This window comes from Camelina sativa, chromosome 19, assembly GCF_030686135.1.
Source record: "Camelina sativa cultivar CO46 ecotype springtype chromosome 19, ASM3068613v1".
NCBI lineage: Eukaryota > Viridiplantae > Streptophyta > Magnoliopsida > Brassicales > Brassicaceae > Camelina > Camelina sativa.
Genome location: NC_141898.1, coordinates 581,568 through 607,834, shown reverse-complemented (window position 1 = coordinate 607,834; position 26,267 = coordinate 581,568). Strand labels below are relative to the sequence as shown.

General features: G+C 35.6%; 5 protein-coding genes across 6 annotated transcripts; 2 read left to right on the top strand and 3 right to left on the bottom strand.

The window, feature by feature from the left end:
• Positions 1-1,397: 1,397 nt before the first annotated feature.
• Positions 1,398-3,192, bottom strand: LOC104763810 (UPF0725 protein At3g44770-like). The gene is made up of 4 exons (XM_087500757.1): positions 3,030-3,192; positions 2,748-2,927; positions 2,292-2,655; positions 1,398-2,211 (listed from the first exon to the last, which is right to left on the bottom strand). Exons 1-4 carry the CDS (start codon positions 3,129-3,131, stop codon positions 1,643-1,645), a joined length of 1,215 nt encoding a protein of 404 aa, XP_087356883.1. The 5' UTR covers positions 3,132-3,192; the 3' UTR covers positions 1,398-1,642.
• A 4,129-nt stretch (positions 3,193-7,321) lies between these two features.
• LOC104763813 (uncharacterized) lies at positions 7,322-8,565 on the bottom strand. The gene is made up of 3 exons (XM_019241207.2): positions 8,248-8,565; positions 8,070-8,144; positions 7,322-7,842 (listed from the first exon to the last, which is right to left on the bottom strand). Exons 1-3 carry the CDS (start codon positions 8,557-8,559, stop codon positions 7,696-7,698), a joined length of 534 nt encoding a protein of 177 aa, XP_019096752.2. The 5' UTR covers positions 8,560-8,565; the 3' UTR covers positions 7,322-7,695.
• Positions 8,566-9,726: 1,161 nt separating this feature from the next.
• On the top strand, positions 9,727-13,308 carry LOC104763816 (serine/threonine-protein kinase/endoribonuclease IRE1b-like). Its single transcript, XM_087500754.1, has 6 exons — positions 9,727-10,432; positions 10,797-10,851; positions 11,240-11,307; positions 11,794-12,434; positions 12,512-12,833; positions 12,913-13,308. Exons 4-5 carry the CDS (start codon positions 11,813-11,815, stop codon positions 12,595-12,597), a joined length of 708 nt encoding a protein of 235 aa, XP_087356880.1. The 5' UTR covers positions 9,727-10,432; positions 10,797-10,851; positions 11,240-11,307; positions 11,794-11,812; the 3' UTR covers positions 12,598-12,833; positions 12,913-13,308.
• A 1,115-nt stretch (positions 13,309-14,423) lies between these two features.
• On the top strand, positions 14,424-16,581 carry LOC104763815 (rop guanine nucleotide exchange factor 6). Its single transcript, XM_010487198.3, has 5 exons — positions 14,424-14,841; positions 14,929-15,003; positions 15,110-15,391; positions 15,480-15,845; positions 15,935-16,581. Exons 1-5 carry the CDS (start codon positions 14,743-14,745, stop codon positions 16,424-16,426), a joined length of 1,314 nt encoding a protein of 437 aa, XP_010485500.2. The 5' UTR covers positions 14,424-14,742; the 3' UTR covers positions 16,427-16,581.
• Positions 16,582-18,367: 1,786 nt separating this feature from the next.
• Positions 18,368-22,884, bottom strand: LOC104763814 (CRM-domain containing factor CFM2, chloroplastic). Of its 2 annotated transcripts, none has more exons than XR_015590613.1 (13): positions 22,103-22,859; positions 21,527-22,010; positions 21,307-21,437; positions 20,875-21,186; positions 20,631-20,787; positions 20,197-20,485; positions 19,994-20,053; positions 19,854-19,910; positions 19,646-19,759; positions 19,354-19,533; positions 19,061-19,262; positions 18,714-18,844; positions 18,368-18,617 (listed from the first exon to the last, which is right to left on the bottom strand). XR_015590613.1 is itself a non-coding variant. In XM_010487195.3 (13 exons), the coding sequence occupies exons 1-13, from the start codon at positions 22,808-22,810 to the stop codon at positions 18,408-18,410; spliced, it is 3,039 nt and encodes a 1,012-aa protein (XP_010485497.1). In that variant the 5' UTR covers positions 22,811-22,884; the 3' UTR covers positions 18,368-18,407. The 2 variants fall into 2 exon arrangements, 1 of the variants encoding a protein (XP_010485497.1); XM_010487195.3 differs by having other exon boundaries at positions 20,197-20,489; positions 22,103-22,884.
• Between the last annotated feature and the right edge of the window lie 3,383 nt (positions 22,885-26,267).

The following is a 26,267-nucleotide window of genomic DNA, read 5'->3' as shown; positions in this document are numbered from 1 at the left end:
TGATGAAATGTCTACGTTAGAAAATTGGGTTACACCCACTAACTTACTAAGAGAGAGAGAGAGAGAGAGAGAGAGAGAGAGAGAGAGAGAGAGAGAGAGAGAGAGAGAGAGAGAGATTGTTCTTGATCCATTTGAACTATCATCAGTGGTCACTTAGCATCGTTCTGTTCCTGGATTGGAATGAAGAATTAGGACCAAATTTGTCTTCTTCTCACTTTGATGTTTTATTGGAACAGAGCGATGTGAATTGAGTAAAAAAAAAAAAAAAATGTCTCGTGAACACAGATCAAATTTCTAGAAAACAACACAGCGTTCACATGTGTCATCAGTTGTCAGTTGCTTCTACGTCGCTGCCATAAAAGAGACTGATGTAAAGTGAAGCTTTCCTAAACATGGGACACAAACAAGACGAAAGCAGATACTAACACTCCAAAATCCTGCCAACAACAAACAACACTGTATTAGCTTCCGCCACAAATGCAATAACAAATATGTATATATATATATATATATATATATCCAACATCCTAAAATAAAAATAAATTAAAACGGGAGTCGAGACCATTGAAAATAAAACCCTACAAATTCTTAAACCACCAGGCGAAATCTGCTCTACGTCCAAACAACTAAGAATATCTTGATTCTACATAAACCTGTGAAAAGTCTCGGGGGCATAAACATTCAACCAAATGTGAAACCACCAGCAGTAGGAGCATTACCTGACAGGCCAATACGACTCGAGGAATTTCACAGCTTTCTCGTAAATGTCAGTATTATCGTGACTCTGAAGATCCTCAATCTTCTCCAAACCTCCTGCGTCATCAATCATCTGGGCATACTGATTACCGTCTACTGCCTTCTCGGCTTCGCCAACTTTCAGAATCTTGTATAGACCTTCCAAAGCCGCTGTGACGACCCTTGGATCAGGACACGTCAGGAGATCACACAGCGGTTTAATGCAGCCTTGGCTCACGAGAAACCTGCAAAACGAATTATAGAGTCAAATTACAAGAATCCTGATTACGAGTGTTTGAGAGCTGAGCTCAGAAGGATGGCTACTCCTAGTGGCCGTGCTGTTTTGCTTTTCCGATCTAGATTGTGGCTGCCCTGTTGCTAAGCTTGAAGGTTGGGGACCTAAGCGAGGTCGGCTTCATAAAAAGTTGTCAAACCCTTTCCTTCTCAATTAGTCACACTGTTATACTGAATGTTGATATTGTTTTACTACTATAAGTTTGGGATTTTGCTGTCGACTAAAGACAGAACTGAGAGTGCTTCCATGTTAGCCAGTGTTATGTTTCCAGTAAAAGTGTGATTTGTTCTTTTTGGTTAATAGACACAATTTAAGTGGGGGAAACCAAATAAATAAAATTGAAAAGCGCTAGTATAACATGTTTAGATTATTAAACACAAACCTTCATTATTAAAAACGATAAAAGACAAATTTAAACAGAAGTCCAACAACATACCAAGCTGTTTGATGCGATAGAAAACACAAACGCAGATAATAGTTGAGGTGGATTAGAAAACACAAACACAAATGTTTAGATACGATAGAAACCAAAGGATAGATAAAACGACATAAAGCATAAGAAGGAGTATTCTGACGAGTGATTGTAACAGAGCGCACCGGCATGACCACCAACTAACTTTCATCATCTGTTGAAGAAGAGAAGCAATCAATCTCCGTGGTGTTGACTTCGAGGTGCATATGTCCTGAAAACCCATCAACAGTTCTCCTTACTACGGATGTGTAGTCGTGACAGTTGGCCTTGAAGCTTATGTGGAAGATGGCATTCATAGACTTGGCATCAATGGGATTGAGAATCGGAGACAGCGGCTCAACATCAACATCAACATCATCATCAACATCATCATCATCATCATCATCATCATCATCATCATCATCATCATCATCATCATCATCATCATCATCATATTGAGTTGTTGTTACTCGGGTTTGCACAAGTACCTTCTTCAACTCCATCTCCTTTGGCGGGAAAGCATGAGATCCAGCCTCGCAAACTTTGAAAAGTGCAAACTGGGTATACAGACGAAGCCAATCATTTTTACGAATGTCCTCGTCCGGAACCTCGTAGAATCTCTGATCATCAGCTGCTTCTTCTGGTGGTCCCGACAAAAAGGTAGGCATACATCCTCTGTAAAACGCATCAACCCTACTAAACATGAAGTGCTGGAAGTCTGGATGATACGCTACAAACAGAAAAGGAGGTCAGGTCAGGTCAGTAGAGAGAAACAAAATGTCTTTCTTGTTTCAATAAAATAAAGAAAACCTGTTGTGGTGGGTTTGATTCTGCAGCCTTCAATCATAACTTCCATCATAGCTTCCAAAGAGGCACCAAAAGATCTTGTGACCAGAGTTTGCAGAGTGAGAGAAGACGGAGACGAACCAGCAGCAGCAGCAGCATCAACATCTTCAACCTCTACAGTAATATAGTAGTATAGAGCAAACGGATGTTGGGTATTCAATTTTGGTATGCGTAAGAACTTCAAGTTCCTATTGTTCTCAAAGTTGAACCAATGAACAGCCAACTGGCCGTAGAGAACCATTTCGGGAGGTGGTTGTTCTTCCCCAAAATAAAAATGTGAGAGTCCCATCGCAGGTGGGACACGAACGTCAGGATCGATATCGAAAAACTAAACCCCAAAAAAAAAAGAAAAAAATACAAATTACAATATAGCCGCGGGGAGGAGGAGGTAAGTAATATTTTTAGGGGTTACCTACATACCTGAGAATCAATCATTTGGCGGAAGTACCTTTCGTCTACTTCTTCCGATTCTCCTTGATCTTCATCTATTTCACGTAAAAGATTGTCCCATTCCTCATCAGATAGATTCCGCATGTCCAACAACTGCGTCAGAGGTTTCCTGTTGTCGATTCTTTTAACAACTTTTTCCTCAATCACTTTCTGATAGGTCAAAGGAGAGTGTGTGAGAAAGTTGTTAGGTTTGGGACAAATACAAAATTACAATCGCCATGGCCAAAAAAAAAAAAAAAAAAAGAGTAATACCTCAGAAGTACATCCATCGGATTCTAATCCCCGCAGAATAGAGAGGCATTGTTCGTCCGTTAGCTTTCCGCTTTCCAACATCCGCCGCAGAGTATCCGCCATCTTCTTCTTCTTTCGACGTACGTAGGGATTTCTCTGTGTGTGTTTTTTTTGGTTCTTTTTCTTTTTTAGTGCGGATAGGTCGGTCACTACATATATAAATCAAGTGGTAATGGGCCCAGTTCCGGCCCGGACCAGATGTATAGGCTTCACACATTTTTTGCCCACCTACATATTTTTTTCTCCTCAGTAGCGTAAAGACTCTGGATCAAAACTTGTCATCGGTAAGTTTCAGATAATGACCCATTGTATCAAAAAAAATTACAGTGTTAAACAAACTACTTGTTCTAATGACAAAAAAAAAAACCGACATTAACTTTAGTTAAATGATACATTATTCAAACTTGAGATTTCACAAAACCAAAATTATACATTAGACGTTTAAAACCTTTAAACGTCTAAAATTAACTTGAGATCAAATGTATCATTTTTAGACGTTTTAATTTTAGTCTTTTTTGCTAAAGATGTTGCTAAAGGTTTGAAGCATTTGGAGATGGGTTTTGTTCAACAACAACCAAAAAAAAATTTATATATTCATCAAAACAAATTCACTTACTTATTATTTTCATTAACATATGCAACCTATATTACATGGCCAATTTCTGCACCACCAAACATAGCAACATCATATCTCAATCTCAATTCTTCTACACAAATTCCAATAACCATTTTCGGATACAAACTTACATTTGTTCTTTGTCAAAAAAAGTTATCAGTTGGTTTTAAACATTTATTTACTACGTGAACTATAAATAAAATGAAAAGGCTATTTTATGAAGCTTAATTAATTTAATCTCTACGTCTACGAACTAACTTTTTAAGTTGTAAAGGATCTAACTTTAGTGGTCTTACTTTAGAAATGCTTTAGCAAGTCTCAAAAATTACTTTAGAAATGCTTTAAAAATGTTTTAGAAAGGATCCAACAAGTCTCAAAAATGCTATAGAAATGAGTTTATGTCCAAAATTCCCCCCCCCCCACCATCAACTTCATTGATAGACTTACCACATAAAATCCAAATTTCTCGGTTATGCATATTTTGGTTCCCATTTATTTATATGATTTATTGATGTAATACGAAACCAAATCCGAATGGAATCTTATCATTGATGTTCATAATCAAATCTAGTACATGTGACTTGTTGTAAGGGACATGTTTATGGCTTCCTAAATGCCCAGTGTAAACTAATTGGGCATCGGATACGTTAAGCCTACACTTAGGCTCTTTTTCGATGACTTCTTTGTTACTTTGATAAAGAATCAAGAGAACCATTTATGATAAATCTCTTTCAATGGTCGGCTTTGATATAGCCGTTTAGATATGACCTTTAAACTTTTTCCCAATTTTTCTTCTCAATATTGAAAGTCTAAAATTTCTCTGTCAAGTCTTCTATTTGTTCGACGGATCGATTAGGTTACTCATATTAAAGTTGGATGAAATTGTATTAGAAGGTCAATGCATTGTCCTCGCTTCACACTTCCAAAGCCTCAATGAGATAATAATTTCCACCAGTATAACCTAAATATATATAACGCCTTATTGCACTACCCAAACATATTCACCGCCGACATTTTGACCATATATGCATTGGCTATTATTACGGTCCATGTGTAATCAGTGATCAAATCGAACTCTCTAAGGGTCTGAATGGTAACCGCAGATTTAGTAGTGCGGGACAAAAAATTTGATATTGCGGTACGGTTCAACTACGGTACGTGCGGAACAAATGTATTTGCGGGACAAGTGCGGTTATTCCAAAATAAGCGGTACAAAATAATATTTGATTGGTGAAAAACAATTTGCGATACGGATTTCATATTATTTTATTAATAACAAATATAATTATACATTTTTCATTTTTTCTTAATAAATAAAATTTTAATTTCTGAATTTTAAATACCAAAACTAATTTAAATTTAAATTTGATTGGTAAAAACAATAGTGCAGTTCACTATTTTAATTGTATTATAATTGATTTTAATATATTTTTGATTTAAAACATTATAAGCATTCAATCTATATTAACATTTTTGAAGTATATTTTGGTTTATACCCTTTAAGTTTTAATTATTTAATTATTTTTTTACAACATTAACTCCTAAAACAATTCCATAAATAGCATTGCAGAGAAACTCAAATACTAAACTTTCTTAAATTGACCAACATTTGTTACATTTATTACCATAAAATCTTAACAACATCTATACATTCCGATTTTTCCAAAAACAACCATATCCATTAAAGTTTTAACCCATTAAATCTCCAAAACTATTTTTATGGATGATAGAATCTCTCAAATTTAAATGATATACAACAGATTTTCCATAGCAAAAGTTTACAATATCCATAATTATATTAACATTAATAAATTTCCTAAACCGAAAATCCAATTATAAAATGTCACACTAAATATGTTGAAAACCCCCATATAATTTGGTTTATTTTTTATTTTTTGAAGAATTACCAAAAATTAAAATTTCTATTAATTATCATAAACTATATAAGTATGCTAATTTGGTAAAACAATTAACATAATTAAATTTGATAAAAAAAACTTATTCTGATTATTTTTTTGACGCAAAAATTTATTTTAATTTTGGTGAGACGGGTTGGCATTAATCCTATATAGGGAGTTAAGTGGAATTTTTTTTATAAAAAAAACAATTTTAGATGTGTACCATGAGATAAAGGTATTACTAGATTATACATATATCACACGGTTTAAAACCTTGAAAACACTACAAAAATCCAATACTTTGAATACTTATATCAAATACCTGTAAAATTTTATATTTTTTAATTAATAAAACAACAAATAAATACAATATAAATTTAAAATATTTAAAATTAAAAATATTGTCACGCGGTGTACCGCAGATTAAATCCTAATACTTACATATACATATGTTTACAAAACCCAGAAAAAAAATTCATGGTTTGGATTATCTATTTATATTTAGAAAATGGAGTTTAGAGGTAGTGTTTAGTATTTAGAATTTTTGTTCAATTTTAAAATATAATTATATTTTTAAAACTTTAGAGGTAATATGCTAAATTTGGAAATACATTTATTATTCTGATGCTATTGTGACATTTGCCCAAAAAGTATATTGCAAACCTTAATTGCATGAAAAAACGGTCCACTAATAAAACTCTGCATGAAAAAACGGTCCACTAAACTGCATTTAGTCTAAGAGTGCTTGTTCAATTCATACTAAATTATTAATATATCTTTTGTATAATGATAGTCTGTTTTGGATTCTTCGTCTGATAAAACGTATTGCTCTATCAAATATCACATAGTTTAAAATGTTGTTTACATGTAATTCACTTCATACATAGTTGATTCTCTTAGTACCTAAAACATGAAATTGACGTCCAAACATACATATGGACAGCGTTAGAGGTTTCAGCTAAAGAAGAGAAGCTGTTACAAAAAAGGTTAGGCATCAATCAATGAATGATAGATATGTCATTTTCATATTATTCTTTTGCGGTGAATTTCAGATATGTGGATATATAGGTAGGAGACTATGATATGAACGATAAACATCTTATTCACTATATCTCACACACTCATAAATGAGACTATAAACATCAACTTCGCGTATCAACCCGGACTAACTCATAAGTGAATAGAACCAGCTGCCATAACTTTCAACTCATCCGTAGCTCATAAATAGTATATAGTCGAGATTCGAGATTCGAGAATATTAATGTTTATAATAAAGACAGCAATAACAGACTATCATCTATGAGTTGGGACTATGTACATACATATTCCTTTTCTTCTCTTTATATATAAGTTTTTTAAAAATTCAGACATGTTAATTATAAGATTAAATAAAATTTTCACACATGTAAAATTATAAATTTTTCTATTTGCAATTTTTTTTTCAGCCAATTTGATAACAGTGAAAAATAGGCAAACATGTTAAATCAATCAATCTTGTCAGACTAATCAGTTCCATACTTGAAGTTTTAACTGTCACTATACAAATTAAAACATGAAAAAGAAACCAGAACTAACATAGATCATAACCTTTCGAGGAAAAATTGGAACATGCCAAGTGAATATGTTTCCTATATATGGATTAGACAGGAAAGTTAAACTTTATTGTGAGATTTTATCATATCTAAGTCATCCAATGATAGTTCAACATATAATTATCTTATAATATTTTTCAAGAGATATTATATTGAAATACCCTATATAACGAAACAAAATTAAAGATGAGTCAGAAAACTACAAAGCAAGTCAATATCTTAAGTGATAATAAAAAACCAAAAAAAACTCAACGATGCCTTTAACATTCAAAGGTACATTTCCTCCCTCTCACAATCCTCCGTTGCTCTTTGCCCCTACTCTTTCATAGCAAAATATTCAGTTCTAATGGCTTTGCATGGCGAAGAGCTTGAGTATAACTTAAGCCTAAGAGAATTGACTCGAAAAGGTCATCTAACTTGCGAAAATCGAATTTCTACAAGGTTCTCTGCCTCAGGTATCCGAAGCTTCAGAGAAGATCACATCCTCATCTTCCTCCTCTTCATCTTCATCATCATCATCATCACCATCTCCATTCTTTTTGTCTCGTCCCGTGAATTTCCTCCTCTTTCATTCGCTGAAGCCCAAACTCAGATGGATAGACAGCCACAGGCAAAATGCGCCCATCTTTTGGCAGAAACGAATTCAAAACAACGTACAAGACTTTGGCCTAAGTACCAAATAAAAGATATCAGCCAAAAGCACAACTGCAAAAACTTACAGAACACTAAACTCTAAACAACGGAAAGAAACAAACAAGCTCTAATTTATCGAGCAAAAAGCTTTATCCTTTAGTAACCATTCCCACTCATTAGATTAGTTCCACAACCATAGCAAAGATACAAACACTAAAGAAGGCCAATTCGAAACAATACATCAAGGATGGAGAACACTTACAGAGACATGTTTCCAATCCATGTTAACGATAGCAAGTCTGGGAGTTTCTTCTGGGATAGTCGGTATGTTCTCTTCCTACAGACCATCATCAACACCAAATTCGCAACATGAGAACATCATTCATTATATATAAAACCAGAACAAGAACCAACAAGGACATATGAATCGAAAATTATACCGGAATTTCTGGTCCATCGTCTTCATAGATACCTTCATCGTCCTCATCGGTATCTTCTTCTTCTTCTTCTACCTCCTCCTCTGATACCTCTTCAGAGTCAGCATCATCATCCAAAGAAGCAAGCTTTAGCTTCTTGTCAGTATCACTCTCTTCCTCTGTCCTCATTATTACCCTCATCCTTCGCCTTCTCCTTCTCCTTCTTCTTCTTATCATCCTTATCTTCTTCTCAATGATCGGAGCCATCTTTCCAAACGATAAGCACTGGTCAACTCCAGTATTCTCGTCCTCACATGACGTCGTCCCCACTATCATTGACGTCACCTTTCATGTCTCGTAGCTGCTCAACCAAATAAAATAAAAACTTTAGTATCATACTAACTATACTACTAGTTTTTAGTATCATATTATACTACTAGCTAGTGATTAGTGAACGATCAAGACAGTCATTAATTAATGAGGGTTTTTAATATATACTTAGAACATCGATATATATAGACTTTACTTTGCAGTTTGCAGTATTGTTATGGTTCTTATGGAGCTGTGAATTGTGGTTTTTGCATTGGAAGTTGTTGTAGAGTGTAGAAGATTGAACTTACGATTTATGATGGGGTATGAACACATGATGAAACATTATTCATATAAAATGATCGAAATACATAACAAAGAAAACCGAAAAAGTGATAGCATGTACAAACTTTCACAAAAATTTAGCCAAAGCGTCCTAATTAATTCCACAATAGAATATATATATATATTTTTCTTCGATATCATTGTAACTTAAACCTGATTCCCTCATATAGCTAATAATTATATATTACATAGTTTTTTTTTTTTTTTTTGAAAATATATATATATATTACATAGTTTTTGTCGGATATTATTGTTAAACCCGATTCCCTTATGTAGTTCATTTATATATTAAAAAATTAGTTTGAAGACATAACTATGGGAAAAGTATATATATATATATATTTTTTTTTCTAGCGAAGTGTATGAAACTCAAATTATAATTGATTACTAGATCATCATTTACAATATATTTTCAATGAGTTGCTATATATATAAATATATATATATATATATATATATATATATATATATATATATATATATATATACTGTTTCTGGTTCGTTGTTATTTATCTAAATGATTTGAACATTCGATAAAATAACGTTTCTGTACCGTCCAAATAAATCGCGTCTTAAAAGTCATGAGTTGGAAATTCGATATTAGAAAAATACACTAAATTTCTATGTTCGATATTAGAAAAATACATTAAAAAGTAACATAGACATAAACTTTTGGTTGGACAGAAAAAAATAAAATAACATAAGACATATTAGGATACATAGGCCGGATTGCTATTCTTAGTGGGCCTATTATAGATCTTAAGACCAAAACGCATCGTTTCGTCTTTAGAACGACCATTCGGCGATTCCAACTACATCCCCAATCCGAGTCTCGGAGAAATCGATCGTAGCTCTGTGCCCTTTCTCTTTCAAAAAGATCGTTTTTCTCTCGAGAGAACAAAATTTCGTTTTTTGTGTGTGTGTCTGTGTGTCAAATTCTTTCAATTTCCTCAATTCTTCGTTTCATCGAACGCACGTCGAACCCTTTACTCCCTTTATTGCTCTTTTTGCGGGTCAAGTTTCAATTCAAGCTTTTTTAAGGTTCCGTATCTGAATCTCTCGACAAGACAAACCCTTGTGTGGGATTTTCTTCAAAATTTCTGAAATCACAAGTATGTATAACGTTTCTGCCCCTTTGACTCTTGTTCGGAGCAATTAGGGATTTAGGCGTTCCATATCGAATCTAGGGATGTCAATTGGTCTCTAAGTCCATCGGCTGTCCGTGTTCAAATTAATTTGGACTGGTTTTAGTTATTACCAAATTTAAAACGGTCAAATGGACCTAAAACCATATTAGTCCACTGATAAATGGGCCAAACTCATTTGGACATGGGCTATCCAGTAATATTGTAAAATTTGGGGGCAATTTGTTTTCTTTCATTTTGTCGAAACTAGGGTTTCTATCTCTTTCTCTCTCTTGCCGTCTCGCGAGTCGCGAGTCTTCTTCCTCTTTCTCTCTATCTTCTTCTTCCTCTGATTCTCTTCATCATCTTCTTCTTCCTCTGATTCTCTTCATTATCCTCTTCTTCCTCATCAAATTTGTGCTGAGAAATCGGTGAGTAGTGTTACTCTTTTAGAGTTTATTAACCTCATAGTCTAGATCCAGTAGTGTTTGACTATTTGTTCACGAAACGATTAGAGTATATGTAATGTTCAAACACGCTTGTTGAGTTAATGTGATGTTCCTCTTTCTACTCAAGTAGTGTCAGTATTCGATTATGATGAGCTTGTTATGTGTTCGAGTCTCCTTGAGTTCATTGTTTACTTCGATTGTTGAGTTATTGTGATGTTCCTCAGATTTTGATTGGAAAGGTTTTAGATTTGAGTTTAGTTTCTACTAAGGGTTTTTGGTGGTTTTACTTCTGAGTTTTTGATTGTTTTGGTTACGCTCCTTACAAGTTTGTGTGTATTGGTTTCAGGTCACTGCTACGGTTGATACACTGCTTCAAGGCTCCTGACCAAAATTCTGTCAAGGTATGATGACTTGATGAGCTTGTTATGTGTGCTTGTATTCGATAATGATGACTTGATGAGCTTGTTACAAGCTGCTTGTATAGTTGTATGTGTGCTTTTTAAGTAGAGCTTGTGACCAAGTGTTACTCTTTTCAGAGTTTATTAACCTCATAGTCTAGATCCAGTAGTGTTTGACTATTTGTGATGAGTATATGTAATGTTCTTTATACACGCTTGATGATTTTAATGGTGATTTCAGTTTCGATTTGTAGGTTTTAGATTTGAGTTTAGTTTCTACTAAGGGTTTTTGGTGGTTTTAATGGTTTTAAAGTGTTTACTTCTGAGTTTTCATATTTCTGTTTGATTGTTTTGGTTACGTTCCTTACAAGTTTGTGTGTATTGGTTTCAGGTCCTGATCACTGCTACGGTTGATACACTGTTACAAGTCTATCTTCAGCTTCAAGGCCCCTGACCAAGGTATTGTTATTTGTGCTTGTGTTTATTCGATCATGATGTGCTTGTTATGTGTGCTTGTATTCGATGATGAGCTTGTGACCAAGTGTCCGTTTATCTAGTTGTGTTAGTTGTTTCTGTTGTGTAGAGCTTGTGACCAAGTGTCCGTTTATCTAGTTGTGTTAGTTGTTTCTGTTATTTATATCATTGTCTCATGTTTGCTTTGTCTCATGTTTGCTTTGGAACATGTTTAGCTTTAGTGTTTACTTCGATTTTTAAAGAGGGTTTAGGGAATTGTTAACCGAGGTTAGGATTTAGGGTTTCGAATAAAGTATTCAGCTTTCTTGATTTTATTGAATTACGGGAAATTGTGGTTTATTGTTTATACTGCTGCAACCCATCCTTCATGTTAACTTAGCTGTGACTGTCCTCGATTTCTATAGAAATAAGTAATGTATTTGTCTCCGCATCTTGTGAATAGTATAATCTAATTATGGTTCTCCTTTCCAGTTGATCAGATCATATCAACATGTTCTCAACGAGTTACAAACAAGCAAAAAATCAGTGGATTAAGGTTGGGACGAAGCTCTTTGTTTTTAAAGATCCAGTGGAAGTAGGAGACAACTTTGATTCATGCCTAGGGTTTTATGACCCTGGGAAAAAATTGATGGTGAAGCGGATGTTGATCTCTGATGAGAGCTTAGAAAGAATGGAAAGAGAATACAAGTGGATGGAAGCCTGGGAAAAACACCAAAACATTCTGGATTGGGTGTCTTTGGATCAAGATGACAGATATTTGTACCTGTCTCAAGAGAGATGGAGTTTCACTTTAGAGAATCTGGTGAATTTCCTTTACAGCCTAGACACAACAAGTCCACTAGAACCTCCTAAAGCTCTTGATGTGTTTATCCAGAAGAATCGTGTGAAGCTTAACAAAGTGTATATTGATGGTCTGATGGTTGATTTGATGAAAGATGTTGGTAAAGGATTGACCCATCTTCATCAAATGGGTTTTGTTCATCGAGATTTGAGGCCACAAAATATAGTTATAGTGTGTGGAACCAAATCTATGAGTGCAAAGATTGCCAACTTCTGCTTCACCGAAGATAGCAAGTTGAACTCTAAAGAGAGATCTAAACTCAAAAAAATATGTAAGTTGTTTTTTTTTTTATTGAATATTATGAATTTTTGTTTTTGGTTGTTCTTGAATATGTGTTTCTTTGTGCAGGCAAGTCTGAGACGGATTTTCAACCTGCGGAACAGAAGCAGAACTATTCGAGAAGGCAGTTGTGTAAGGTTACCGATGACAAGTGAGAAAAACTGGTCCATTTATGTTAAGTCAGATGCAACAGAATCTTATGCAGATTGTAGGAAGACATTGTAACTGGGAGAAGATGATTGATTCTCGGGTTGTCACTCACATGAAGAACGACCATCAAAAGAAAACAGGAAACCTAGTCCCTCCGAATCATTTTGAACGTGTTTGGACATTGATAAGGTTACTCCGAAACCAGTATACTCACTTCTTCGAACTTTCTCCAAACATCCAGGTTTGCAGCTCAGAAAACACAAATATCATTCAAAACCATAATACACACAAGTTTATGTTGAATTTTATGTTTGTCGCAGGCAATTTATAGTGGGACACTTGAAGGAATGCTGGAATATTACAGTGGGAGATTTCCTACATTGCTGAAAATTGTCTATATGGAATTCGGTTTAATGCAAGATGCAGCTTTTAAAGAGTTCAAGACAAAGTACTATAGTTGAAATAGAGTCTTCCTCTTCATATGTTGCAGACTCTTGTTCTGGTTTTTCCTTGCGGAAACCTTCTTTTTCTCAAGTCGACAGCTTTACCACATTTCTTCAACTGTCGTTGGTGAATGTTCTTTTTTTTTTCCTTGTTTCTCAGCGTCCTCCTCAAGTTTTATGTTCATGCCATTGAGGGTTTTTACTTTATCTTTACTTTGTGAGCTTGAGATATTAATACTATTTCCCGCATAATTGAATTCCCTCTAATAATTACATCTTCACCCTCACTATAAAATATAATTCGATTTTTATAATTAGCATAATAAAATATATCATTAACTTCCTATAAGGTAATTTGATTCTAAAAATAAAAACAAAAAATTATACTAATAAAAAAAAAGCAATACTTGTTTAATAAGAAGAATCTCAAAACTTGCAAAATGTCCCAGTCTTTCTCTCTTTTCTTGATTTAAAATAGGGGTGGACGTTCAGTTTTTCGGTTTGGTTTCAGTTCGGTTTTTTCGATTTACGGTTTCTTTGGTTTTATAAAAATTGAACCATATAAAAATCATATGTAATTCGCTTTGATTACGGTTCAGTTTTTTCGGTTTTATCAAAAATGAAACCATATAAAAACCATATGTATAACGGTTTGTTTGGTTTCGGTTTAGTCCCGGTTTTTAACGGTTATTCCATACTTTAAAAAATAGATAGTTGATACATAACTAAAAAATAAGCATAACAGTAAAACCTAAACATAATTCAAAAAAAAAAGAAAATCCAAATATAGTTTTGTAAACCCAAATACTTAATTGAAATTTAAATTTTTAAAAAGTAAAGCCTATTGAAAAAGAAAACTAGAAAAAAACCAAAATAAAAACTTGGAGATCAATAAAGAAAAACTACTGATATTGTTATACAATATAAATTTATAAGTTGAAAAACTTATTATATCTAATTATCCTAAAGTTTTATAAAAAACCATTCGGTTTTACGGTTTTTAACCAGACCAAACCTAAACCAAATGGTTAATTAAAATAAAAATCAAACGGATTTTTAAACTTAACCATAACCAAACCAAACCATTTATTTCGGTTTGGTTCGGTTCGGTTTTTAGGATTTCGGTTTTTTTGCCTACCCCTAATTTAAAATTGGGAAAATTATAAATAAAGGATATTTTTTCAAAAATTTGGCCATCTACACTTTTTTTTAAAAAGTTTGGTTAAATAGGATTTAGGATATAAAAATAGCCAATTATACCCTTACTTATATTTTCTGATTAAATTTGTTGATTTTTTGTCTCCTAAAATTTTAAAAATAGTAAAATTAAATCGAATTAAGAAAAATTGAGAAAATAAGTAAAATTATTATGTCAATCTAGTGGGCCTAATTTTCCGTAATGGATCTTCAGAAAATAAAGAAATTGTGACTTTGTCCCGACAAAGTAAGAAAACAAAAGGGATTGAGAAATTTCTGATAAGGTTAATCGAGAAAAACCCTTCCGCCGTATCTCACCGTCGTCACCATCTCGTCGTCACCATCTCTCGTCTCTCACCATCGTCAGCATCTCACCGTCGGCTCTCTCCATCGTCGACATCTCTCCATCTTCACCATCTTCCGCCGGTTCGATTTGTTCACCGTCTTCCGCCGTGATCACATAGGCGATCACATTGTTGACTCGAGCCAATCCCAAGTGAGAAAAAATCCATGTGGAGAAGAGAAATCGAAGTTCTTCTGTCTGTTAGTGATCACATTGTTGAATTGGTACCTTCCTTCCAGAACGTTCCCAATGGAAACAAGATTGAGGTAATTGACTCGAGTCTACACTTTTTAGTGAGATTTAAGTCCATGTAGATTGTGTTTTGTTTCATTGATGTTTTGGTGGATTGTAAGGTGATGAATTGCAGACCAAGATCAGATCTCTTTACTTGTCTTCCTGCTCTACGGAAGCTAGACAATATGCTTATTGTAAGAATCTGATCCTTCATTCTTGTTCTCTCATGTGGACTGCTTTCAAATTGGTTTAAAATGTGAGATTTTTAATAGAGTTGTTCTGTTTTTGGACGTCTTTTAGGAAATATTAGATAGTTTTGGAGAAACAACAGAGTTCTGGTACGTTGATCAAGGGATTGTAGCTGTGGAATCTGTAAGGTCTAACTCTTTCCGTGAAGACGGAGACAAATGGTGGCTTCCACTGCCGCGTGTGCCATCCGATGGACTTACCGAACAATCTAGGAAGAAACTGGACCACACTCGTGAATTCACTAACCAGATCTTGAAATCTTGTATGTCAATCAACAGCATTGCTTTAGCTGATATGGAGGTTCCACAATCATACCTTGAAGCTCTACCAAAGGTTAATAAAACTTTTTAACACAAAGCCAAAAATCTCTCATGTTGTTGAATATACAAATTCTTTTAGCTGAATTGTTCTTGTTTTGCAGAACGGGAGATCATGCCTTAGTGATTTTCTATATAGAAACATCACATCAGATAACTTCACAGCGGATCACTTGCTTGAGTCAATAGATCTTTCATCTGAGCACGCGGTTGTAGAGATGGTGAATCGAGTAGAAGCATCTATACACGTTTGGAGGCGAAGAGCTCACTCAAGGCATATGATTTCTCTGTATAGATCCACAAGTACAAGATGGGGGATGATAGTGAAAGAGATGATGATGCATCAAAGCGATGGTGACAAAAGGGAACTATTTGCGGAGAGAGCCGAAAGCTTATTGATCCGACTCAAGCAGCGTTTCCCGGGACTTAGACAGACAGCTTTAGACACAAGCAAGATCCAATACAACAAGGTTTGATTCATTACCTTTTCACTTCACACACCATACAATTTTAAACCTTATCCTTACAAAAGTATTGAACTTTGTGAAACTCTTTGCAGGATGTAGGGAAGTCTATACTTGAGAGCTACTCAAGGGTATTAGAGAGTTTGGCATATAGCATTGGCGTACGCATAGAGGAAGTGTTGTTTATGGACGACATTAGCAAAGAAGATGGTGATGATGGTTCTTGTTCAGACAAGTTGAGATTGTTGTCTAAAGAATCAGCTAATGGTGGCAAAGAAGATGGTGATGATGGTTCTTGTTCAGACAAGTTGAGATTGTTGTCTAAAGAATCAGCTAATGGTGGCTCAGGCTCTCTAAGGAAGAAACTTTCTGCTCCATCGTTGTTCTCTGTGTCATTCTCAGGCACGTCAACTCCGTACAGAACTCCATCATTCTCAGCATCAACTCCAAGTTATTCACCAATGCCGTTGATAAGCCCCATCAACGGAGGAAGAGGAGAAAGAGCTCCGTTTCTCTCTGGGAGGAACATTAGAGAACGTTGTGGGTTTGGTCCAAAGAAAGCATTGGCTAATTATGTCCGGGGTTGAGTTTTAAACTAAGGAATTAGAATTTTTTCATTATGTTAGTTATCATCGAGTTAAAAGCTTATTTAAATCTTTTATTTTCTAGTATCTCTTGTCATTTGATCTACGTACACTTGATGTTGCTATTTGAATGACATATGTTATATATTTTGAAGTGATTTTGATAGTTGTTATAACTCAAGCCATCCGATCAAGTCCATTGGATTGATCTTTAACTGAAACAGAGGAGCTTTACTTATCTTTGATATATTATGGATACACTTATTATAAACAACTTGAAGATGAACTCATAGAGGTGGGAGTAATACTGACATGTTGATTTCAACCTATGAATCACAATTCAACAAGGAACTTGAGATATCCAATTGTGTGAGAAAAAGAACAGTTCTTAACTGATGAGACAACCAACAAAGAGCTTCCACAATAAATCCTTAGTGTGCTGTCAAATAAAATTAATTAATTAGTTATAGTGATTTTTCTTAATTTGTTTAGCTTCTAAATAATTTAGAATATGTATTCTAAAATTTATTAGAACAAATCTAAACAATAATTACGAAATCTTAACCATAAATTAAGAATATTTAAAAAATATTCACTTTCCTTATTTAATTTATTTTCTTTCTATTTTAAGGGTATTCTAAGGTTTACAGATTACAAATTCTAAAATTTCTATGATATATCTTCTACTTCTTTTAGTATATAGGGTAAAACGTAGAAAACGAATTCTGAATTGAAGTAGAATGAAGAAAAACGTAGAATTCATATTCTAAATTTTGTAGAACATACAAAATTCAGAATCTGAAATTTTTAGAACAAATTTTCCGTCTAAACTTCGTAGAACATGTACAAACTGTAAAATGAACAATCTAAATGTTTCAGAAAGAGAAAAAATCGTAGAAAGTCTATTCTAAACAATTTAGACCAGAAATCAGCAAATTACAAACTGATTTTTGACATCCAAAACATTTTTAAAAAATTTTTTTTTTACACAGTTGTATACTAACATGGTTTTTCTATTTGTTTATTGGTTCAAACTCCTAAAAACTTTACTATTTCTATTAGTAGGAGCATTTTCGTCATAATTGACAATCTTAAAAAAAAGTATAGATGGCCAAATTTTTAGAAAAATATCCTTTATTTATAATTTTCCCTTTAAAATTCAACTTTATACATCTAATTAATTGTATTATTTTCAGTATTTTACACATTTTCAGTAACCAGAAATCTCTCTCTATCTCTCTCCCAAGTCCCAATTACGAGTTTGGGGAATTGGGTTCTATAACCAAAAAAAAATCTATAATTCACTAACTAATTTGTATATTTATGTATTAATGACAGTTTTTGCCTTTTTTTTTTCTTTTCTTTTTCTAACCATCACCATCTCTTCCACGGCCACTTCCGATTGCCGGCCACCACTCCTGCCCACCTCCGGCCACCTTCCCTCCAGCCAGCCACCGCCCCATTATCATCACCACCACCAAACCAACACTAAAATGATAATTTTATTTACCCTCTATGTTATATTCTTAATTTTTTCAAATAACATGCTATATTCTTTTATAGTTTTTTTTTCTGGTTATACACCTAATTCACCCTTTGTTGGTTCAAACTGTGAAGATTGTCTTCATTACGAGTTTTTAGAGAAATCTATAGATTGTCTTCATTTACTTCTTTTTGGATGATTCTCTTCATAGCCTTATAAATCTGTTCTACAAACGTGGACTCTTTAACCACGCGCATAATTAGCGCGCTATCACCACCACCCAAAAATCGAGGGTTATATAGTCCACCAAATTTGGGTATTTTCTAAAGTTTTGGAAACCGGGGCGCGTGGAGTTTCTTGTCCCATTAGTTCAACTGTTCAAACTTGAACGAACGCTCTTCACTTTTTTCTTCACGTTTCGTTTTTTTTTTTTTTTCTTTTGGCAAAGCTAATAGAAGAAATTACTGTATATCATTTTTACATCTAATAATTAAAACGTTATTACAATCCACACTCAAGTCTTATGGCTTCAATGAGTGCAGGAGATACAGGAGGAGGATCATCAACAAAGCTTTTTGATGATGTTAGATTTATGGAGTTTTTGACATTGTTATTTGGGTAGAAGGTTTTCAGTTCTTCTTCTGCACCCCAACCTCTGTAAAGTATTACTTTACTTGGCTCCTGCGACACCAAAAGTGCTCCTGTTTCTTCCTGCAGAATCAACAATTCAACACCAAACTAACTATTCATACGAAGACCAGAAACACTGGTTACTTTTATGTTTATATAGTGTGGTTATGAACTGACCTTGAGCTTTGCGATGACTTCTTGCACTGATGTTCCCTCGGCTCTCCCTTTGACGTTTACGATTGCTAGATGGTTTTTCTGAAAATGCATCTTCAGTGTTTTTGCTAAACCGGTTACTACGTTGCTTCTTCCTACAAATTGAAAGGGAGAATAACAGTCATTCTCAACAACTGTAACTACATATTATGGTTCCATGTCTACCTCCTACAACTTACAGCCATTGATGATGATGCAAAAGACACGGAGGGTGTTTATTTAATGAACTTCATGGGGGGGGAGAAAGTATAGGAATTGAGATATGAGGTGGTTTCTTAGCAGCAAAGAGTATAAGAGATAGTAACACTCACCTACTGCAAAGGATGGGCGCTTCTTCATCTTAAGGGCTTGTTTTCTCAGAATGAGCCTTTCTCTATTGGAGAGATCTGTGACCAACCCATCATTTTCGTTTTTTCTCTCTGTCAGAGCTGAGATTCGTGAGCCACCTCTACTTGATGATCCCAGTTCTTTTTTAGGTACCTTTCTCTCAGCATTCAGGTAGCTTTTTCCCGGCTAAAATCAGCAACCAAAAAAAAAAGGTAATTAATTATATATATCTACACATAGAGAGACAAAGTGGAAAGAGACGAGTTTTAGACATTACAATGGATCTATCATGAAAAGAAGAAGCCTTGGCAGAACCGCTCTCCGCAAGCACAGATATATTTGCAATTGAATCGAGAGAGTTGTCCTCATGTCTCTCAGACAAGCAAGATTTAGATTCATCTTCTTGATGCTCATGACTGCTCGTAGTATATGTGTCTACTTCACCTTCACTGTCATCCTTAGAATATATTCACCAACACAGTCTCAGAATTCAGGCTCAGATTTTAGTAATCCAGAGAATTTATTGATTTTCAAGTAGTGTACTTGAAGCTAGGCGCTAAGAAACTTACCTCCCACTTTTCTTCACCAGAGGAAGAAACTGACAAGTCAGAAGAATAGCCGAGTTCAATTTCTTCTCTTGATTTCTCCGGTTCAGTAAGCTGATTTTCTGTTTCTTCTTGGACCTACATTAAAAATATGGAGAACTGAGAAGATCAAAGAAGCATAAATGTAGCATCAAGAACTGGTATGAGTATACTGAAACTGTAAATAATTTACCACTTTGATACTTGATTCCTCATCTGACCATGTTTCATTGGTCACACTGTCCTCGACCTACGCTCAACCAGCATTCAAATGTTACGACCATCTTTTATAGATTGTTTAAAAAATCAAGCTGAGCGACACGTATGACTTACCAACTGACGGTTCAATTCATCAATGTTGTTCGAAAGTTTCAGCACATGCAGTTTCAATGACTGCAATAGTTTGAACAGAAAAATGATAAAAAAAATCACGTGAGGAATTTACAAAATCTATTTGAATTTTCCAGATAAGACCGTTTATAAGATCTTACAGAAAATTTTCGTCATGTCAAGGATTATTAATAATTTTTTCTTACCTTTCGACGTTGTGCCTCCACAGATCGCTTCAGCGCCTCTCTCTTACTGAGAAGTGTTTGAGGTCGTAGACATGGAGGCCGCTCATAATTCTTTCCACGATACACAATAATTGCATAGCCCTTACTCACAATCTCCACAGCAACTAGTATGCCACCACTTTCTGCTTCCAAGATTTCTGCTACTTCGTGAGCAGCTTCAATGCTATGTTCATTACAAATAATCTTCACAAGTTCCCTATACTTCCAATGAAGATGCATGTTCTCTATTGTTCCGTCAAAGACGCCTCGTCTACCTTGAGAACACAACAAGAGAAGTCAGAACAGGACTTTACAAATAAGACGTCAAAGAAAGAAGTCCATGAAAGTTACTCATTTACCACAGATATATACATGAAAGACGGAAACAAACTGCTTTGAATATTTAAGCCAATTACCTAGTAAAAGGAAAGGCTTCATTTTTAAGCCAATTTTTCGTAGCATGTACTTTTCATCATCAGTAATACCCTCCTTGTCGATATCAGACTGTTGAGGACTCTCTCTACTCTCCAGCTCCGCCAGAATTTTTTCTGCCTTTGCTTTCTTTTCTAACGCCTAAAGAGCAAACTAACCATTAACAACTAAAAAGGTCCCACAAACCACCAATGTTTTCTAGTATAAAACGTCTATTAGGGTATATACCATGGACAACTTGATACTAGTTTTTTCAAGGATTTCCTCAGGAGATTTCAGCTGTCTTGGTTTCATTCGATGGGTTTGTAGATGATCCTTCTTATCAGCTTCTAGTTCAGTGTCGTCTGTAGCATCCCGAGGCTTTATTTCCTCTTCATTTTCAGTCATCTTATTAACATGCGCACTTGATTTCTCCATGCTCATGGTTTGCCTTCTCCTCTCTTCTATTGCAGAAGAAACTGCAAATGGGAGGAAATCCTTTCCTCTGTACAAGACAATGAAATCTTTATCCCGAGATATCAAAGTCCCTCCAGTCAACCACTGCGACAGAATATATTTTTTTTGTCTCATCAATAGAAATCTTCAGTTATATGGGGCGCCAAAGGGCATAATTTCCTATTGTTTGCAAACAGTTTGATCATTTAAAGTAAAACCAGCAACCTTTAGCTCTTCGGCCATCAGCTCGCTATTAGTGTTCTGCACTCCTCTCTTCACTGCTATCTTGGCAAGCTCACATTTCTCCCAAAGTTTGACAATTGCAACAGCTAGTCCCTGCAAATTTCTATTTCTACCTAGACGTCTCAGAAAAGGTAAGCCAGAATAAGTTAACAATCTTCAGTGTCTAAAAAAGTAAGCTAAAATCAGATGAAAACAAGCTCACCTAAAGCAAAATGGCAAGGGAGTGGTCTACCAAGTCTCCTTATAGTGGTCATTTCATCATCAGTTAGTTTCGGACTCAGGCCATATGGAAGAAGGCGAAATGGTCTCCTGTAGTCAGGTACTACGGCTGGCAGAAGATCACCATCTACTGGAAGGGGATCATATGCCCACCAGTCAGTGTATCTTGGACCTAATCCTTCTAGCAATTGGTCTGCTTCTTCTACTAACTGAACTTCCCCGGGTAATTGAAACCGAACCTTATCCGGGGAACCAACGCCTTGAATTAACAGGGGCTTAACCGTTTTATCTGCAATACTCTGTTTCTCTCTACTATCGATAGATGATGCTCCTGAAGCAGATTCCACGGAAGAAGAATCATGTGCCAAATCCCGATCAGATACAAAATAAGGATACTGATAATTTACCCCTCTATACAACAAAATCTTGCTTCCAGACCTCCAAATGACCAAGCCTCCAGTTTTCGTCTGAGAGAGATATGAACATAAATGTTACCATCCAAACTCATAGAAAAAAAAAAATCAAAACTAGAGACGTCTCATGTAAAACGTTAGCGAACCTCCAAGACGTCATGAGTACGTTTCATGTTCATTCTGGAAATATCTTCGCAGAAAATCTTGACAACCTCCGTGGTCCTCCATCTCTCATGAATCCCATTCACGATCCCTTCCGTAATCCCAGCCTTTCCGATCTTCAGCTTCTTCGTCAACCTAATCCCCTCCGACCTCAACCGCCTCAGCTCCGCCGCCGGCAATGTCAGTTCCGCCAACGAGGGAACCTTCATCTCCTTCTTCCTTTCAATCTCCGTTTCCTTCTTCCACACTCTCTTCAACTCATGGTACCTGGAAATGGCAGTACCCGACCCGGGCTTCGGAACCGGGTAGCTAGGCGTGCTCCAGCTCGTGTCAATCGTGTGGCCGACCCGGTGAATCGGAAGCTGCTTAGGCAACGGAACGAATATCTCTCCTGGTGAATTTTTACCATATTCTTCTCCGGTAGCCGCCGGCGACGAATCATGACTCTCTTCAACGAATCCAAGGCTACGAAGCTTCTCAGCGATTCTCTGGATTGCGGATTGAGGAAGCGTCTTCCCCCGATCAGAGGAGGAGGAGGAGCTACGGACGACGAAAGAGTTCGCCCGACGGACATTGCATCGCGAAATTAGGGTTTTGGGACTTGGGAATGGCGGGAAAATTCGATCGGGTAAGGAGGTTTTGGGAAGTATTATCATTAATGGTTGCTGCTGCTGCTGATACACAGGCACCATATCCCCAAGCTAGGGATGTTAAAATGGGACTACCCTGCCCATTTAGACCCTGCCCATTTAAGTCCTGCCCGTTTTGGACCCGTTTATACTTTATCCGTTTATATCCTGCCCATTTAGACCCTGTACTCGTTTAGACCTTGCCCATTTATCTGGCCCGTTTAGACCCGTTTAGATGGATTTTTTTTTTGATTTTTTACTTAAGATTGTTTTTTTACTAGAGATTGTAATCAGAGAACAACAAAGGAAAACAGAAACGAAAACATTATATATCAAAGAAACGAAATACGAATTCATACTTGTATGATACAACAAAACAGAACAAAACCTACTAGTACCAAACAAACCAATTCGGATCATCATCCACTAAAACTACTAGAAAGAGTATAATGAAACAGAACAAGACCACACTAGAAACAACATATTCAATGCATGATAGAATCTCCTGATCTTGAACATTCTTCTGAAGTACATGTTGTTGTGCCAATGTCATAGTTGTTCTCTATGTTACCTGTTAAAGTTAAGAGTTTTATGGAAAATAGTTTTATGTAAAAGTTAAAGTTCACTTATTAAGGAAAATAGTATTATGTAAAAGTTAAGAGTTTAGTTACCTTCATAATCTGCAAAACCACGTAACCAATTACGGGTACAGAGCAAAGCTTGAACGTTCTTTGGAAGCAAACGGTTTCTGTAAGGAGTTATGACCCGAGATCCAATACTAAAGGCTGACTCAGATGCTACCGTGGTGATGGGAATACTTAGTATTTCACAAGCCAAAGAGGCTAATTCCCCAAGTCGATGCTGGTTGTCCTTCCAAAAGGACAAAACATCCAATTTTGGAAAAGACTTTCTCTCCAATCTTGGCTCTTCTAAATAGATATCCAGATGTGTCTTTGTCTTGCCTACTCCAACTCCGATGCTTTTTTCAAGCTCAAAAAGATCCTACAGAAAAGAAGCAACACAAGCAACATAAACAACAAAAGCAACATAAGCAACATAAGCAACATAAGAAACACAAGCAACATAAACAACAAAAGCAACATTCTTACATTGTCATAATCATCATCAAGTGGAGATTCATTGACCCAATCATGCGGATTTGGAGTTACAGAAATACTTGAAGAACAAGTCCTAGACTTAGCCTTATAATCTTCATAGAGCATCTCCAAATTGTCTTTAAGCTTTTTGATTTTCGATGCAGAAGTAGTAGGATCAACTCTTTCATAAGCTACTTCAAGCATTTGCAGTTTCATTCTTGGGTCTAAAACAGCTCCCATTGCTAAAATAAGACTATAATCCTCCCAATACTTGGTAAACATAATCTGCATATCCTGAGCCAGTTTTGCCACATCTTCATCATCACAAGATGCAAATTTCCTCAGCAACAGTTCAATTCTCCACACTTGTGTAAAATAGACATTAGAAGTAGGATACTTAGAACCTGAAAAGTGTGTCGTGATATCACTAAACGGCTTCAACAACTCACAGATTTTCTCTCCACGATTCCATTCATCATCAGAAGGCAAAGTCTTGTAGTTGTTGTCAAACCACTTCAAGCTGACAAATGCTTCCTTAAACTTCAAAGCTCTTACAAGCATCTCATATGTGGAGTTCCATCTGGTAGGAACATCCTGTGATAACCCTGCTCCACTCTTAATCTTTACTCTCTCAACACATGCAGCAAAAGCGTCTCTCCTCTTTGAAGATGCTTTAACATATATCACACTCTCTCTGATGTTGTGCAGAACATCTTTTGCTAGATCTAAACCTTTCTTCACTATCAGATTAAGAATATGGGCACAACATCTAACATGCATAAATTTCCCATCACATAATAAACCACTACCACTAATCATTTGAAGTTGACCCTTGAGAATGTTCAACATACTATTGTTGTTTGTTGCATTATCTAAGGTAATAGAAAATACCTTTTTCTCCAATCCCCATTCTTTCAAACATTCCAGAATCTTGTTAGAGATTTCTTCACCAGTGTGAGGAGATTTAAGTTCACAGAATTGCAAAATCTTGCTATTCAAGTGCCAGTTTTCATCAATGTAGTGGGCTGTCAAACAAATATAACTCATAACTGTACCTCGAGCTGTCCATAAGTCTGAAGTGAAACAGACACGCGCACGCTGGTTTGCAAGTACTTCTTTCAGCTTGACCTTTTCCATCTCATACTTCCTATACACATCCGCTGCAGCAGTCTGTCTACAAATTGGTTGACACTCGGGATTGAGATACTTGTCTCTTGCTCTAACTTTCTCATACTCAGGATAGCGAAATGGCAAATCATGGTAAATTATGATCTCACTTGTCATCTCACGGTTAATCTGATGATTATATGGAGGCCTATCTTCATTCTTTGGTTTCTTTGGACACTTCTCCAAATGACGAATCAAGCTCTTAGTCCCATGTGTTTTAGTATTGATCACCAACTTGGTTCCACAGTGGATGCATTTGCCTCTTTCTTTGCCATCATCTTCAACCCCAACTGATACAATATCTTTCCACACCTTTGAAGTTAACTTTCTCTTCCGTGGAGCATTTTGAGTTGCTTGAGTTGTTGATTGAGTTTCACTTTGATCTGTTCTGTGGAGCATTTCTGTCTCTTCCTCCTCATTCCCATCAATTTCTACATCTATATCACAATCTTCTTCATTCATATCCATATAATCACTTTGAGCATTAAGTCTTGCTATCAAATGTTCAGTTTCTAAGTCCATTCTGCAAAATTAATAAAAGAGGAGACATATGTGAAATGCTTATAAAAATGAGACTCAATGCTGATATATATGCAAAGCAACTCAAACATTTTAGTGAGATAATGGTTGCAAACTCAAGCAAATATGAAACACCAAGGAGGCGCACTTAACATCACACTCAAAGAAAGAAACACAATAGTATAAAGGAAATTTAATTACTAGAGAAATGAACAAATTATAAAGGAAATTACTAGAGAAATTTGTATTATACATTGTAGATTCTCTTAATCAAGCCAAGTAGCCAATGCATATGTAGATAATACAGAGACAAACAATTGAAAACACAGTAAAACACAGTAAATCTTTACTAAGAACCGGATCAATAAATCAAATGTTAAGTACAAATGTTCAATTTTTATATGTAGGGTACTTCTCTGACAAAACCCACAAAGCCAAATGAATCATACAACAACACAGAACAAGACCACATCAAAACCCACAAAGCAAATCGAATTGAGGGATTAGAGATTAGAGAGACCTCTGAATCTATAGAATTTGTGACAGAGGTGGTGACGGAGGTGATGATGGAGGTGATGACGGAGGTGATGACGAAATATTCGCCGGAGGTGATGACGGAGGTGGCGTTAAAAATCTCTTGGGAGGCTTGGAGGAGGAACCAACGACAAGATAGAGAAAACAAAAACCCTACAGTGAAACTACAACGTTTTGAAGAAAAATTCCATAAGAAATAATAA

Excerpts from the sequence above, each read along its gene's own strand:
- LOC104763810 (XM_087500757.1), bottom strand. The coding sequence starts at position 3,131 with ATGGCGGATACTCTGCGGCGGATGTTGGAAAGCGGAAAGCTAACGGAC. Across the intron at positions 2,656-2,747 it reads GCCAAATGATTGATTCTCAG|TTTTTCGATATCGATCCTGA; the intron begins GTATGTAGGTAA and ends TTTGGGGTTTAG. Across the intron at positions 2,212-2,291 it reads AATCAAACCCACCACAACAG|CGTATCATCCAGACTTCCAG; the intron begins GTTTTCTTTATT and ends TTCTGTTTGTAG.
- LOC104763813 (XM_019241207.2), bottom strand. The coding sequence starts at position 8,559 with ATGATAGTGGGGACGACGTCATGTGAGGACGAGAATACTGGAGTTGAC. Across the intron at positions 8,145-8,247 it reads ACGATGGACCAGAAATTCCG|GAAGAGAACATACCGACTAT; the intron begins GTATAATTTTCG and ends GATGGTCTGTAG. Across the intron at positions 7,843-8,069 it reads TGGATTGGAAACATGTCTCT|GCCAAAGTCTTGTACGTTGT; the intron begins GTAAGTGTTCTC and ends TTTGGTACTTAG.
- LOC104763815 (XM_010487198.3), top strand. The coding sequence starts at position 14,743 with ATGTGGAGAAGAGAAATCGAAGTTCTTCTGTCTGTTAGTGATCACATT. Across the intron at positions 14,842-14,928 it reads CCAATGGAAACAAGATTGAG|GTGATGAATTGCAGACCAAG; the intron begins GTAATTGACTCG and ends GTGGATTGTAAG. Across the intron at positions 15,846-15,934 it reads GCAAGATCCAATACAACAAG|GATGTAGGGAAGTCTATACT; the intron begins GTTTGATTCATT and ends AACTCTTTGCAG.
- LOC104763814 (XM_010487195.3), bottom strand. The coding sequence starts at position 22,810 with ATGGTGCCTGTGTATCAGCAGCAGCAGCAACCATTAATGATAATACTT. Across the intron at positions 21,187-21,306 it reads TGATGGCCGAAGAGCTAAAG|TGGTTGACTGGAGGGACTTT; the intron begins GTTGCTGGTTTT and ends ATTCTGTCGCAG. Across the intron at positions 19,263-19,353 it reads CTTTTCATGATAGATCCATT|CCGGGAAAAAGCTACCTGAA; the intron begins GTAATGTCTAAA and ends TGCTGATTTTAG.
- LOC104763816 (XM_087500754.1), top strand. The coding sequence starts at position 11,813 with ATGTTCTCAACGAGTTACAAACAAGCAAAAAATCAGTGGATTAAGGTT. Across the intron at positions 12,435-12,511 it reads ATCTAAACTCAAAAAAATAT|GCAAGTCTGAGACGGATTTT; the intron begins GTAAGTTGTTTT and ends TTCTTTGTGCAG.